General features: G+C 36.4%; 1 protein-coding gene across 1 annotated transcript in view; it reads right to left on the minus strand.

The window, feature by feature from the left end:
* EIF5B (eukaryotic translation initiation factor 5B) overlaps window positions 1-16593 on the minus strand; it is a 76858-nt gene that overhangs the window by 37838 nt on the left and 22427 nt on the right. Inside the window, exons 2-6 of the mRNA XM_081832302.1 lie at window positions 4529-4654; window positions 4343-4427; window positions 3028-3700; window positions 1098-1315; window positions 557-714 (exon numbers count right to left, since the gene is read on the minus strand). Coding sequence (XP_081688428.1) covers window positions 557-714; window positions 1098-1315; window positions 3028-3700; window positions 4343-4427; window positions 4529-4654 — 1260 coding nt within the window. The remainder of the gene's footprint in view (window positions 1-556; window positions 715-1097; window positions 1316-3027; window positions 3701-4342; window positions 4428-4528; window positions 4655-16593) is intronic.

Genomic DNA, 16593 nt, shown 5'->3' on the forward strand with positions numbered 1-16593 from the left:
GGCGCCTGGGTGGCTCAGTTGGTTAAGCGACTGCCTTCGGCTCAGGTCATGATCCTGGAGTCCCTGGATCGAGTCCCGCATCGGGCTCCCTGCTCGGCAGGGAGTCTGCTTCTCCCTCTGACCCTCCCCCCTCTCATGTGCTCTCTCTCATTCTCTCTCTCTCAAATAAATAAATAAAATCTTAAAAAAAAAAAAAATCCTTACTTGTTAGAGATACATACTAAAGCAAAATACAAGTAAAATAATATGGTGTTTAGAATACACTTTATAGAAGTCATCTCCCAGAATAATGTAATTATCTTACCTATTCTTTACTTTTTTTTTTTTTTAAGTAAGCTGTACACCTAGTGTGGGGCTTGTAACTCATGACCCTGAGACCGAGCTGCATGTTCTACCATCTGAGCCAGCCAGGTATCCCTATTCCTTACATTATTATTTGACTTTTCCCACAGCATTTTCATAGGAATTTTCTGCCTAATTCAATTCTCCTTTTGACCATTACAGACCTGTAACTGTATGACAGAAGCTTCTAGACTGTTCAGTCAATTAAAAATACTACTTACCCTGAGCTTGTAGAAGTTTAAGGGTAGCTTCAGCTCTGGCTCTGGCTTCTCTCTGGGATTTAGTTAAAAGTTTCCCTTCTTTTTTTAAGCGTTCTTTTCTTTCTTTCTCTTTTTGCTTTTTCCTTTCTCTCTTTTCTTGTTCTAGTCTTTCCTGCATAAGAGTACATAAATAAGACAAAAATTGTATTGGCATAATTATAAAATTTAAATCTAAAGAACCCAAACTCAAATGTAAAGCTCTTGAGATACATGCAAAGTATTACATTAGGAATATCCAAATGAAAATATTTTAAGGGCTGTACAAAATAAGTATTAATTAATGTCACATGAAAGTAGACTAAGTATTGGCAAGGATACATAACCAATTTCTGCATCTGAAAAAATAAAGGTAGGATTTTCTGTATTGCTTCATCTTGTCTGTATCAAAATAGTAACTGAATTACCATACAACTATGACACTTTTAGAATTAGAAGGTTAAAGATAATTTACAGAGCAGAGACTTTTAAGTTAAACACAACTTCATGAACACATACCTCTTCTTTACGCTTAGCTTCTAACTCTTCAAGCCGCTTTATGCGTTCCTCCTCTTCTCTCTTCTGTCGTTCTTCTTCTTCTTTAAGCTTAGCCAGAGCTTCTTGCATAGCCTTTACTGTGGCTTTGCTAGGTCCTTTTTTCTTCTCTTTCTCTTTTTCTTCCTTCTCTCCTTTCTTTTTCTTCTTATCTTTTTTCTTTTTGTCTCCTTCATTGTCATCTACCAAAAAAGAACAAAGGCAAAGTGTTTTTTAAAAAAGTTGTTTCCGGGAGACTGGGTGGCTCAGATGGTTAAGCGTCTGCCTTCGACTCGGGTCATGATCCCAGGGTCCTGGGATTGAGTCCCGCATCGGGCTCCCTGCTCAGCAGGGAGCCTACTTCTCCCTCTACCTCTCATGAATAAATAAATAAAATCTTTAAAAAATAAAAGAAAATAAAATAGAAAGTTGTTTCCTGGGCGCCTGGGTGGCTCAGTTGGTTAAGCGACTGCCTTCGGCTCAGGTCATGATCCTGGAGTCCCTGGATCGAGTCCCGCATCGGGCTCCCTGCTCGGCAGGGAGTCTGCTTCTCCCTCTGACCCTCCTCCCTCTCATGCTCTCTGTCTCTCATTCTCTCTGTCTCAAATAAACAAATAAAATCTTTAAAAAAAAAAAAAAAAGAAAGTTGTTTCCTAAAGCAGTGATAAGCAAACCCCAGAATTCAAGGACCATATTGGGCCAAGGCTGATGCCAGCAGCAAGTTAGGTCTCTAGCCCTATCAAGAGGGTAGCCAGAATAGCTCAAAACCGTCCAGCTGCCTCCTTAGAAGCCTACAATACTGGTGTTGCTCTAAATTGTCCTGAGGGATCCAAGAAGAGAGGAGGATCCTGACAGCAGGAAGAAGGTATTACTGTATCTAATGTATCTCTTAATCCATGGTATCTGAATTCCTGCCTAAATTCTGTAGCTAGTTCTGCCTCTATAAGATGGGGATGATAGGAATGATGCCTACCTTATAGGGATATTAGGAGGACAAAATAAAAAACATAGATAATTATATTCCAAGAGGTCAACAGCATTAAAGTTTATGAAACTACTTTTGTGGTGTTACTCCTCAAAGATGTCCAGATAATAAAAATTTGGTTAAAAAAGATAGGTCAATTTTTCCATTGAAAGCTTTCTAGTCTAAAAAAACCTATGTGAATCATTTGATCTTTATTCTCCTGAAGGAGGAGAATTTTAATTAGAAAACTTACTTTTTGTTAATTGGTTCTGGCATAAAAACTTGGCTTACTGTTGCTTAAAAGATGTTAACTTATTTTAGCATGTTTTTACTTTTCTATTTCATAGATTGGATTGGGTTTTTAAAAACAAGAAAGTTGGGGTGCCTGGGTGGCTCAGTTGTTAAGCATCTGCCTTTGGCTCAGGTCATGATCCCAGGGTCCCAGGATCGAGCCCCGCATCGGGCTCCCTGCTCCACGGGAAGCCTGCTTCTCCCTCTCCACTCCCCCTGCTTGTGTTCCCTCTCTTGCTGTCTCTCTCTGTCAAATAAATAAATTTTTAAAAACCTTAAAAAATAAAAAACAACAGGAAAGTATTTATAAAAATAAAAAAAATTTAAAACAGGGAAGAATTGTTATTATCTGACACTAAGATATCAAAAAGAATAAATTTATCATTTAGGCAACCTGCAGTCTTTATCAGCACCAAAACTGTTTTCTTTCACAGTGAAATTCTTTAAAAATCCTAGTCTGTACACAAACCATTTTAAAGATATTTTATACTACATATAAATGTTTAACAGTGAAAATCAAAAGTATTTAGATATAATTTTTACAAGTCCTTCAAAATTTAAGTCCTTGTATAAGCAAAGGCAAAAACCAATATGACTTTGGGGCAAAACTTAGGACTATCAAACCAAACCTTCAGCCCTTTCCTTGATAATGTTACCAACCTTCAGCAGCTGTGGGAGTCTCTCCTTTCTCTTCAGAGGCAGGGACTGCTCCAATATCAAGGGCCACTTTGGATTTTACAGCTTCTTCTTCAGATTTCTTTTGAGACTGTTTACTCTGATCCTTTTTCCCAGTCTCTAGCTCTTCTTTTTCTTTCAGCTTCCGCAGTTTTGCTTTTTCTTCATCTCGCTTTTTTCTTTCACGTTCTTTCTTTTCTGCCTTCTTTTGGGCCACTGTCTTAATTTTGAAGGAGGAGTCGTCGTCTTCATTCCCACTCTCCACATTAGGACCTGGCTTATTTTTTTGATTTTTTTTCTGTCCTTTTCTAGACTGCAAAAATTCATCTGATTCATCACCACTTTCACCTGAAGAATTTACTCTGGAACGCTCTTTAACTCTTTTACTGTTATCCTCATCTTCTTCTGATCCATCCCCCTTTTTATTTGATTTCTGAACTTTCCCTTTAGCTTTTTTAGAAAGTTTATTAAAATCATCATCATCATCATCACTCCCAGAGTACATTTCCACTTTTGGCTTTGCAGTCTTTTTTGATTTTGAATCTTTATCTTCCCATTCTTCACTATCATTATCATCAAAACTTTGTTTTTTGCCTTTCTGTCCTTTCTTTTTTTTATCTTGTTTTGAGGTGGATTCTTCTTCATTATTTTCTGTTGGCTAAAAAATTTCCATTGTTAAAGATTTTAATAGTTACATTTTATTTTTTAAAATAAGAGTCCTCAATCATGTATTTTACTAAGTACACATAGAAAAAATTCTCAAAATAACTTCAAAATAAGGTCCATTTTTACAAATATAAAACTCGACCAAGTACCAGAAGCTAGCCTAGGCCTCAGGCACATTTCACATTCACTGGAAATGTCAGAATCCAGGTGCTCTGAAGCAAGTACTAATCATCAGTTCACATTCACTACCTTCTCAAATGGCATACAGAGCCTATGAGGAAAAGGAAAGAAAAAAACATATGCCTATCACTTTCCCATTACTTTGAGGCTATTCAAATTCAAAGAATGAAAAAGAAAGAACACAGAACACCGAAGATGGGAAATGTTCTACCTCCAAATGTACCAATTTTATGAATAGGCAACATTATCACAAAATACGTTTAAATTCCCAAATAAATGTTTTTATATCTGTGAAAGTCTTAAAACACATTTCCTAAAAATTGTTTTCCCTCTTTGGCATCAGAATTTATAGAAATTTTTAAATAACATATTCACACTGCTCAAAAGCTTCCAAAAGCAGCTCCCCAAAACGGGCACTAGGACACAGAACAGGTAACAATGGTCTGTTTTTCACCTTTACTGCAGCACTTTCTCTGTCAGCTTTGATGCCTTGAGCTTCCCAAGACAATTCTTCCAGTTCTTTCAGGATATCATCTTCACTAGAAAAGGATTAAAATATATTCTGAGGCACTGAATTAGCTTAATAAGTCAATCTAGTACCAAAGCTAATAAAAATCAAATATATTTGAAATATACTTACTCAAAGTCTGGCTTTCTTTTATCCTTTTTCTTTTTCCCCTTTGACTTTTGAGGTTCCTGTTCTTTGGCAGCACCAGCTCCTTCTATTTCTGCAGCCAAGGCATCGAGATCAATGTCATCCTTGGCACTTAAATGAAAACAAAGAAGACCTAAATGTTAATCGAGAGCAAAATAATCTACCACATTAACAAAGAAGTTTTTTTTTTAACATTTTGACTTTTCTCATGTATTAGCAGCCCACTGAGAAAAATCATTTGGCAAGTTCTTTCATTACAATACTTGAGTTATATCTACTTATCAGCCTCCCTGCATCTGTTTCAATAAAGTTACACTCAAATCAGAAAGAACTATAATGAACAGCTCCAGGAAAATCTAGGTAACAAGAGAAGGAAATTAACTTTTGTTGATACCAAAGTTTTTTGATGTGTGCCTGAAACAAATGATTTATAAAATGGAGAGAGCTTAAAAGATAAAACAAGTCTTATAACTTTATTATTAATAGCAACACCTAAATATTTGAACAGCTATTCATTATTACTTGGAATAGAAATTTTAGAGCTGGAAGGAACTTTAGAGTCCACCTAGTCTATTATCTCATTTTGCCAACAGGAAAACTAAAATGCACAAAGTTTGAATGCCTTGGGCAAAACATCCAAATCTAAATGAATTAGGAATGATTTACTAAATAAAACACATAAAACATCCAAAACCCAGAATCAAATCTGCTCATAATCTTTTACATTCTTGGTTTCATTTCTGGTTCTATCCCACAATGTCCTCACCTACAAATATTGGAATAAACCAAACTATGTTTCAGTTAAAAACTACAGAAAACCAAGGAAGTCAGTCTGAGATGTACAAATATGAAAGGTAGATGAATCCAAATAAATGATACAGTAAGAAAACAAAAACTTCGAGACGTCTGGGTGGCACAGTTGGTTAAGTGTCTGAGGTCCTGGGATCGAGTCCTGCATTGGGCTCCTTGCTTACCAGGGAGCCTGCTTCTCCCTCTGCCTGCCATTCCCCCTGCTTGTGTGCTCTCCCTCTCTCTCTCTGACAAATAAATAAAACCTTAAAAAAAGAAAAAAGAAAACAAAGACTTCATGCAACATGACCCCCCACTTTGCACACCTCGTCATAAAGATGCTTCATTTCAGTAAAGAAAATTTCTTGAGAATAACTTTTAGCTCTATGATAAATATAATTTTAAGATTAACAAGACACTGAGGATATAAAATTTATTCTCAAGGGTCTTAGAAGAGACAGATAGCAAATCAATAAACCAGGAGTTGCAAAATGCCAAATGCCAAGAAGTGAAGGAATTTATGCTTTTATAATAGTTGTCCAGAACTGAAATAATTCCCTTTTGTCCTATATTTTAGACAGTGTATTTGAGAAAGATTATGTAACACTGAACTGCTGTATTGGAGAGGACTTCCTTTTTTCTCTTTTTTTTTTCTTTTTTTTAAAGATTTTATTTATTTATTTATTAGAAAGCGAGCAAGAGAGAAACAGCATGAGAGAGGAGAGGGTCAGAGGGAGAAGCAGGCTCCCCGCTGAGCCGGGAGCCCGATGTGGGACTCGATCCCAGGACCCTGGGATCATGACCTGAGCCGAAGGCAGTCGCTTAACCAACTGAGCCACCCAGGCGCCCTGGAGAGGACTTCCTGAAGCATGAAATGCATAATCATAAAGTCAGACACTTCCTGGCAGAAGACAAGCCTGGAACCAAGTGCTGAAGGAGCTGGACAAAGCAGGTGTGCATATCATATCAGACACAAGAAGTACAAAAACCTAAAGACAAAGTACATGATGTCTAAAGAAAACCCATAAAAGGGTATCTTTTTATGGGAACCAACTGAGGTGTTTTTCATTAAGTTATGGGTTTCATGACCCAACCCAAGATCAAGGGACCCAGTAACAGGGGTGGAGCTAGACAGGGTATTTTTAGCAATCTTTCCAAGTGACTTTGGGCCCAATTTGAGTAGTTATCCTTTTTAATAAATGTAGAAACCAAGGCATGGAGAATTCACCCAGGATCACACAAGACAGAGATGGGATTTGAACCCAGAAGTTCTGATTCCACAATAACAGACTCTTAACTCTGCTTACATAACCAAATTTGCATTTTAGAAAGCTCCCTTTGGTATGAGTGGCAGACTAGAATCCGAACTAGTTAGGAAGCAGGAAGACCAGTTAGGGAGCTTTTATAGTTATTTATAATGAGAAATAATGAACACCTGACTTGCAGCAGTGACAGGCAAAATGATATTATAAGATACATATTGAGGGAATCAATCAGCAGCACTTAAGTGACCAACTGGATGTGTTAAATATAGACGGGAAAGAATCAAGAACCATCCTTAGGTCTCATTAAATAAGAGAAACCTAAGCCCGGCCAAGCATCAACCAGCAGTATCTCCAAAGGCACCTCTGCCAATATTTCATACCACAGAAGCTTCTAAACACAGGGTGAGATGGGAAGATGGTTAATGACTGAAGTTTGGCACCTCACCTCCAAAAATCTGCCAGCTCTCACCTGAACTATATTCATCTTATCAGAATACCTTGTGACTAATTATATTTCCAGAGCAGTCATTTGGTTTCATATTACTGAAATAAACATCTCCAGGGTAACAGTATATAGGGCTACCTTTGCATGCTATTGAGTCTGGCTAGTCTAAAAGACTGACAGGTTTTTGTTTTTGTTTTTTTTAAAGATTTTATTTATTTGAGAGAGAATGAGAGTGAGAGAAAGAACATGAGAGGGAGGTGGGTCAGAGGGAGAAGCAGACTCCCCACTGAACAGGGAGCCCAAGGCGGGACTCGATCCTGGGACTCCAGGATCATGACCTGAGCCAAAGGCAGACGCTTAACCAACTGAGCCACCCAGGCTTCCCAAGACTGACAGTTTTGGAGTGCTTATCATATACCAAAGCATTGTGCTGATCAACCGCTAGACATACTATATATCATTTACTCCTAACAACTCCATGAAGTTAAGCTTAAAGATGATAAAAAGAATTTACAAAAAGCTAGAAAATAGCATACCAGGAACTCCCAAATCTGACATCAGAATTGTGCTGCCTTCCTTAAAAATGGGAAACCATCAAGTTTCTGAAATTGTCTGAAAAATTCAAACATACCTACAAAATATATCAGTGATACATAACACAATTTAAGTCTTAACCACAATGGTTTCTAAAGTGTTCCTTCAATATGTACTGAAGTTTCTGCCCCAGACTCAGGAAGAGGTCCTAAAAAGTCAACCATACTGCAATGACAGGACATGAAAGTGACACACATATAATATCAGTTGAAACTTTATACCTACATTTTCAGTGCTACTCCTATACCTCCCCACTACAAACTACAGCTTTAAGATTTCAATAAACCAAAGAATCAAATCTAAAATCCAGTCATGCTGATAAGAAAAGCTTTAAAATCTTCAAGAATTCTATAAAAGTATTTTTCTATAGGTATGTCTTTCTGCAAACCACTTTTCCCTTTAACAAACCCATAACATTCCTATTAATATTTCCTGTGACAACCCCCAATCCTTTATTCTAAACTTACTACTGATTTACAGAGATAAAAAGCAATTTTCTATTGTACTGTTTTCACATGGTACATTCTTCCATCAAAACAATAAATATAACTTAATGGCCTTTAAAAATAAAGCTATTAAAAAGTTATGTGCAGATTTTTGAGAAACAGCCAAACTCTTTTCTAAAATGAGTTTACCATTTAATATTCACAACAACAATATATGGAGATGTCCATTTTCTTTCCCCCCCCATTCCAGCCAGTATTTGATATTAATGGGTACTGTTCAAGATGCTCTAAAGGATATGTGGTGGTATCTCATCATAGTTTTCATTTGCATTTCCGTAAAGGCTAGGGTAATTAAACATTTTTTCCTGCGTTTATTTGCCATTCATATGTACTGTTCAGTGAAATGTCTGTTCATATCTTTTGCCCATTTTATAATTGGACTGATTGAATGCTGAGTTTTGAGAACTCTTTTTATGTTCTGAGTCATTGGTTGAATACGGTTTATACATTTTCTTCCAGTCTGTAGCTCATCTTTTAACAGGGTTTTTATCAAAGCAAAAAATTTTCATTTTCACAAGATACTCTATCAAAATTTTATGAATCATACTTTTGGTGTTATGACTAAGAACATTTCACCATGCCCTAGAACTTGAAAATAAAACCTGTTACCTTCTAACAATTGTGTGCTTTAATGTTTTGTTTAAATCTATGATCCATTTTAATCTTTTTTTTTTTTTTTTAAACCTATGGGTACTCAGCTGCTTCAGGAACATTTTAAAGTATCCATCCTACACTGAACTGCTTTTGCACTTTTGTCAAAAATCACTTAGCTATACTTGTATAGGGCTATTCCTGAGTCCTTTATTCTCTACTGATCTATGTGTCTCTCCCTCTGACATTAACAATTATGATTAATGGAGCTATATAGTAAGTTTTGAAATCAGGTGAAATGATTCCCTCCCTTTATTATTCATTATGAGAATTGTTTTATCTATTCTTAAGTTGGACTTTTCAAATATATTTTAGAATAATCTTGTGTATATCTATGAAAAAAGTCTTGCTAGAATTTTAATAGAAATTGTGTTAATTATATACAAAGAGATTTGAAGAGAACATCTTCATTATGTTATATCCATAGACTGGAAGACAATGTTTCTCCATTTATTTATGGAGAAACCTGTTACCAGGGTGCATTGATTTCTTCCATCAGTGTTTTGAAATTTTCACAAAACTAGTATTTTTTAAATAATTGGAGATTTTAAAATTGTTTCTACATACTCATTACTAATGTACAAAAATATGATTAGATCTTTATGTTGATCTGGTATACTGCAACCTTGTTGAACTCACTTATTAGTGCTGAGTTTTAAAATGGATTTTCTACAAACATCATGCCATTTGCATATAAGATCAGTTTTATTCATTTCTGATCTGTATTCCTTTTTTTCTTTCTTTACTGCACTGGCTAAAACTAGTATTATGTTGAACAGCAGTGGTGAAAGCGAACATCCTTGCCTTGTTCCCAATCTCAGAGTTTTTCACCTCTATGTTAGCTGTAGGTTTTTTGTAGATAACCTTTTCAAACTGAAGAAGTTTCCCTCTATTTCTAGTTTTCTGAGTTTTATTATGAATGGGTGATGTATTTTTGTCAAAAGCTTTCTGTATCAAATAAAAACAGAAAAAAATTTTTAAGTTTTCTGCATCAACTGCTGTAATCATAAATAATTTTTCTTTAACCTGTTACCAGGGTGCATTACATTGATTGGCTTCTGAATAATGAACCAATCTTGCATCCACCTGAATTCACTCCATTTGATCATGGTGTATATTTTTTATATAATGCCAAGATGTAGTTGTACTCAATTCTATTTGTTAACATTTCATTAACAACTTTTGCAATCTAGATTTATGAGGTTATCAGCTGGTAGTTTTCTTTTTTGTGCACACCACTTTCAATTGGCTTTGAAATCAGGGTAATACTAGTTTCATAAAAACATCTGGAAAGGGGCGCCTGGGTGGCTCAGTTGGTTGAGCGACTGCCTTCGGCTCAGGTCATGATCCTGGAGTCCCGGGATCGAGTCCCGCATCGGGCTCCCTGATCAGCAGGGGGTCTGCTTCTCCCTCTGACCCTCTTCCCTCTTGTGCTGTCTCTCATTCTCTCTCTCAAATAAATAAATAAAATCTTTAAAAAAAAAAAAACATCTGGAAGGGTCTCCTCTCCTGTTTTCAGAAATGATTATATAGACTTGGTGTTAATTCTTCTTTAAATATTTGGTAAACCAGTAAAAACGTCAGACTCTGAAGATTTATTTTTCAGAACATTTTAAGTTATAAATTCAATTTCCTTAACAGGCATCGGGCTCTTCAAACTGTCTATTTCACCTTGGTGAGTTTCAATAGTTTGAGAAGTCTATTTCATTAAAGTTATCAAATTCATGTGTATAGAGTTGTTCAAAGTATCTTTTTTTATCTTTTTGATGTACAGCTATAATACTATCCCCTATTTCATCCTTAAAGGCCTGTATCTAGTAAACACATTGATTCACTAATTTGTAACCTTCCAAAAGAAAGCAGTAGGCCCAAGTAATTTTACTGGTGAATTATAGCATTTAAGGAAAAAATTACACGATTTCTCCACAATCTCTAGAAAATAAAAGCAGAGTCTCCCTAACTCATTCTGTGAGGACAGCATTACCCCAATACCAAAACCAAAAACAGTGTAAGGTAAAACTACAATATCCTTCATAAACAAAGAGGTAAAAATCCTCAAAAAAAAAATATTAGTAAACTGAATCCAACAATGTATAAAATGAATTATACACTAGGACCAACTGGAACTTATTTCAGATATGCAAGATTTGAATACAAGAAATACTGTGAACAACTATATGCCAACAGATTCAATGACTTAGATGAAACGGACAAATTCCTAGACAAACTACTACAACTGATTCAAAAAGTAGAAAATCTGAATACACCTTTAACAAGCACTTGAGTCATTAATCTAAAAGTTTCCCACTAAGAAAAGTCCAGGCCCAGATGGCTTCACTGATGAATTCTATGATACATATAAAAAATTAACTTCAGGGGCGCCTCAGTGGCTTAGCCAGTTAAGCAACTGCCTTTGGCTCAGGTCATGGTCCCAGGGTGCTGGGATCGAGTCCCATGTCAGGCTCCTTGCTCGGTGGGGAGCCTGCTTCTCCCTCTGCCTGCTGCTCCCCCTGCTTGTGCACTCTGTCAAATAAATAAATAAAATTAAAAAAAAAAGAATTACCTTCAATCCTTCACAGACTCTTTTGAGAAAGAGAGGAGGGGGAGGGGGCAGGAGGGAGGGAGGAAAAAAAAAGAACACTGAGGCCAATATTATCCAGATAACAAAACTAGACAAAGACAGAAGGTACAGATGAAAAAAAATACTATCACACCAAATCCAGCCACATATAAAAAAGATTACACATCACAACCAAGAGGAATTTACTTCAGGAATGCAAGGCTGGGTTTAATATACATAAAAGCAACGTTATCAACCGCATCAACAGGCTATGGAAAAAAAAAACAAACCTATGATCATATTAACTGCCACACCAAATAAATTTTATGAAACCCAACACCTATTCATATAAAAATACTCGCAAACAAGAAATAGAGATAAAGACCTAAACAAACAGAAAAATGTTCCATGATCATGAAGTGGAAGATAATATAGTTGTCAATTCTTCCCACCATTATCTACAGATTCAACTCCTTTGCAAATATCAACAAACTGATTTGACACATTAAATGGAAAAGCGAAAGGCTGAACAGTCAACACAATACTGACGAACAAAGTTGGAGGATTTTACCCTATTTCAAGACTTACTATAGAGCTTACTATCAAGACAATGGAGTAAAAAAAGATGCAAAATCTGTTGACCTTGGGTGTGGCAATGAGGTTTAAGATAAAACAAAAACCAAAAGCAGAACTCATGAAAGAAAAAATGATAATTTAGACTTTATTAAAATTTAAAGCTTCTGCTTAGAAGGATACTGATAAGAAAATGAAAACACAAACCACACAGTAAGAGAAAGAAAATACAAGCACACCTTCCTTTATTATGCTTCATGGATACTCTGTTTACAAACTGAAGGGTTGTGGCAAGCCTGCCTGGAGTATTTTTCCAATAGTACTTGCTCATATTGTGCCTCTGTGTCACAGTATTTCAAACCTTTACATTATTGTTATATTTGTTATAGTGATTTGTGATCAGTGATCTTTGATGTCACTACTGTAATTGTTTTGAGGCACCACAAATCACACCCACATAAGACAGCAAACTTAATAAACATTGTATGTGGGCGCCTGGGTGGCTCAGTTGGTTAAGCGACTGCCTTCGGCTCAGGTCATGATCCTGGGGTCCTGGGATCGAGTGCCGCATCGGGCTCCCTGCTCTGCGGGGAGCCTGCTTCTCCCTCTCCCACTCCCCCTGCTTGTGTTCCCTCTCTCGCTGTGTCTCTCTCTGTCAAATAAATAAAATAAAAAATCTTTAAAAATAAATAAATAAATAAACATTGTATGTGTTCAGACTGTTCCACCAACCAGCCATTTCCACCATATATTTATCTCACTCTCCTTGGGACTCCCTATTCTGAGACACACCAATATTGAAATTAAGCCAATTAATAACTCTACATTAGCCTCTCAAGTGTTCAAGGAAGAGTTATACATCTCTCACTTTAAATCAAAAGCTAGAAATGATTAAGTTCAGTGAAAAAGGTATGTTGAAAGCTGAGACAGGCTGAAAATTAGGCCCCTTGAACCAAACAGTAAGCCAAGTTTTGAATGCAAAGGGTAAGTTCTTAAACAAAAGTGCTTCTCCAATGAACACACAAATGATTTAAAAAAAAAAAAAAAAGTGAACCCACCATATCACTGATAAAAGTTTTAGTGGCCTGGATAGAAGATCAAGCCAGCCACAACATTCCCTTAAGCCAAAGACTAATCAAGAAGGCCCTAACTCTCTTCCATACTATAAAGGCTGAGAGAGGTGAGGAAACTACAGAAGAAAAGTATGAAGCTAGCAGAGGCTGGTTCATGAGGTTTAAGGAAATAAGCCATCTCCATAACATCAAAGTGCAGGGTGAAGCAGCAAGTGCTGATGTAGAAACTGTGGCAAGTCATCCAGAAAATCTAGCTCAGATTATTACTGCAGATGGCTACAATAAATAACAGGTTTTCAGTGTAGACAAAACAGCCTTACAACGGAAGATGTCATATACAAATTTCATAGCAGCTCATGGATCAGAGTAATTTTGGCTTACCAAGTCTCATTATATAAGAAATACATTTTGTTAGGCTATAGCTGCTAGAGATAGTGATTCCTCTGATGGATCTAAGCGAAGAAACTGAAAACCTTCTGGAAAGGATTCACCATTCTAGGTGACAACATTTATCATTCATGTGGAGGGATCAGTATTAATAGGAATTTGGAAGAAGCTAATTCCTACCCTCATGGATTACTCTGAGGGGTTCAAGACCTCAGTAGAGGAAGTAAACGCAGGTGTGGTAGGAAAGAGGACTAGAATTAGAAGTGGAACCTGAAGATAAAACTGAAATGCTGCAATCTGATGATAAAACCTTTAACAGATGAAGTTGTTTCTTACAGATGGGCAGAGAAATGATTTCTTGAGATGGAGTTTACTCCTGGTGAAGATGCTGTGAAGACTGCTGAAATGACAAAGAAGAATTCAGAGTATTACATAAACTTAATTGATAAAGCAGCAACAGGGTTTGTTGCAATTTTGAAAGAAGTTCTACTGTGAGTAAAAATATGCTATCAAACAGCATCACATGCCGCAGTAAACTCATTTATGAAAGAGTCAGTCGACAAAATTTATTGCTGTCTTCTAAGAAACTGCCACAGCCACCCCAAACTTCAGAAACTACCAACCAATGTGATCAGTCAGCAGTCATTAACATCAAGGCAAGACTCTACTCCAATAAAACAATTATGAATTACTGAAAGTTCAGATGATGGTTAGCATTTTCTAGTAATAAAGTATGTTTAAGTTAATATAGGTACATCCTTTTAGACATAATGCTATTTTTCACACACAACAGACTATAGTACACTATAAATATAATTTTCATATGCACTAGGAAACCAGAAAACTGATTTGATGTGCTTTATTGCAGTAGTCTAGAACCAAATGTGCAGTATCTCTGAGGTATACCTGTATTTGCAAATCACTACTGGCTGAAGTACTTGTATCTAAAATATGGGGAAAAAAAAAACTTTTAAAACTCAACAGTAAAAAAAGAACCCAATTAAAATATGAATAAAGATCTTAACAGTCACTTGAGAGAGAAATAAATGGCAAAACAAAAAAAAAGGTAAAAGCTCATCATTTGTCATTAGGGAAATGCAAATTAAAACAAGGAAATAGGGATTGCACTGAATCGTATAAGATTGCTCTAGGTACCACAGACATTTTAACAATATTTGTTCTTCAAATCCGTGAGCACGGAATGTTTTTCCATTTCTCTGTGTCTTCCTCAATTTCTTTCATGACTGTTCTGTAGTTTTCTGAGTACAGATCCTTTGCCTCTTTGGTTAGGTTTATTCCTAGGTATCTTATGGTTTTTGGTGCAATTGTAAATGGGATTGACTCCTTACTATTTCTTCTGTCTCACTGTTAGTGCATAGAAATGCAACTGATTTCTGTGTGTTGATTTTATATCCTGCCACACTGCTAAATTCCTGCTTTAGTTCTAGCAATTCTGGGGTGGAGTCATTTGGGTTTTCCACATAGAGTATCATGTCCTCTGTGAAGAGTCAAAGTTTGACTTCTTCGCCAATTTGGATGCTTTTTATTTTTGTTGTCTGACTGCTGAGGCTAGGACTTCTAGTACTATATTGAACAACAGTGGTGAGAATGGACATCCCTGCCATTTTTCCTGACGTTAGGGAAAAAGCTCTGTTTTTCCCTATTGAGAATGATATTCACTGTGGGCTTTTCATAGATGGCTTTTATGATATTGAAGTATGTTCCCTCTATCCCTACACTGTGAAGAGTTTTAATCACGAAATTGTACTGTCAAATGCTTTTTCTCCTTCTACTGAGAGGACTATATGGTTTTTGTCCTTTATTTGATTTGCAGATATTGAACCACTCTTGCAGCCCAGGAATAAATCTCACTTGGTCGTGGTGAACAGTCCTTTTAATGTACTGTTGGATCCTATTGGCTAGTATCTTGGTGACAATTTTCGCATCCATGTTCATCAGGGATATTGGTCTGTAATTCTCCTTTTTGATGGGGTCTCTGTCTGGTTTTGGGATCAAGGTAATGCTGGCCTCATAAAATGAGTTTGGAAGTTTTCCTTCCATTTCTATTTTTTGAAACAGCTTCATAAGAATAGGCATTAGTTCTTCTTTAAATGTTTGGTAGAAATCCCCTGGGAAGCCATTGGCCCTGGACTATTGTTTGTTGGGAGATTTTTGATTACTGCTTTAATATCCTTGTTGGTTATGGGTCTGTTCAGGTTTTCTCTTTCTGGTTTCAGTTTTGGTAGTTTATGTGTCTCTAGGAATGCATCCATTTCTTCCAGATTGCCTACTTTGTTGGCATATAGTTGCTCATAATACGTTCTTATAATTGTTTGTATTTCTTTGGTGTTAGCTGTGATCTCTCCTCTTTCACTCATGATTTTATTTATTTGGGTCTTTCTCTTTTCTTTTTAGTAAGTCTGGCCAGGGGTTTATCAATCTTCTTAATTCTTTCAAAGAACCAGCTCCTAGTTTCATTGACCTGTTCTACTATTCTTTTGGTTTCATTGATTTCTGCTCTGATCTTTATTATTTCTCTTCTCCTGCTGGGTTTAGGATTTATTTGCTGTTCTTTCACCAGCTCCATCAGGTGTAAGGTTAGGTTGTGTATTTGAGACCTTTCTTGTTTCCTGAGAAAAGCTTGTATTGCTATATATTTCCCTCTTAGGACCGCCTTTGCTACGTCCCAAAGGTTTTGAACAGTTGTTTCATTTTCATTTGTTTCCATGAATTTTTTAAATTATTCTTTAATTTCCAGGTTGACCCATTCATTCTTTAGTAGGATACTCTTTAGCCTCCATGTAACTGAGTTCTTTCCAAATCTCCTCTTGTGACTGAGTTCCAGTTTCAAAGCACTGTGGTCAGAAAATATGCCGGGAATGATCCGAATCTTTTGGTACTGGTTGAGACCTGGTTTATGACCCAGCATATGATCTATTCTGAAGAATGTTCCATGTGCACTCGAGAAGAATGTGTATTCTGTTGCTTTGGGATGTAATGTTCTGAATATATCTGTGAAGTCCATCTGGCCCAGTGTGTCATTCAAAGCCCTTGTTTCCTTGTTGATCTTCCGCTTAGAAGATCTGTCCATTGCAGTGAGTGGGGTGTTAAAGTCCCCTACTATTATTGTATTATTATCAATGTGTTTAATTTTGTTATTAACTGGTTTTTCTAAATGGCTGCTCCCATGTTAGGGGCATAAATATT

The sequence above is a fragment of the Leptonychotes weddellii genome, chromosome 10 (assembly GCF_054177405.1).
Source record: "Leptonychotes weddellii isolate Sample4059 chromosome 10, ASM5417740v2, whole genome shotgun sequence".
Lineage (NCBI taxonomy): Eukaryota > Metazoa > Chordata > Mammalia > Carnivora > Phocidae > Leptonychotes > Leptonychotes weddellii.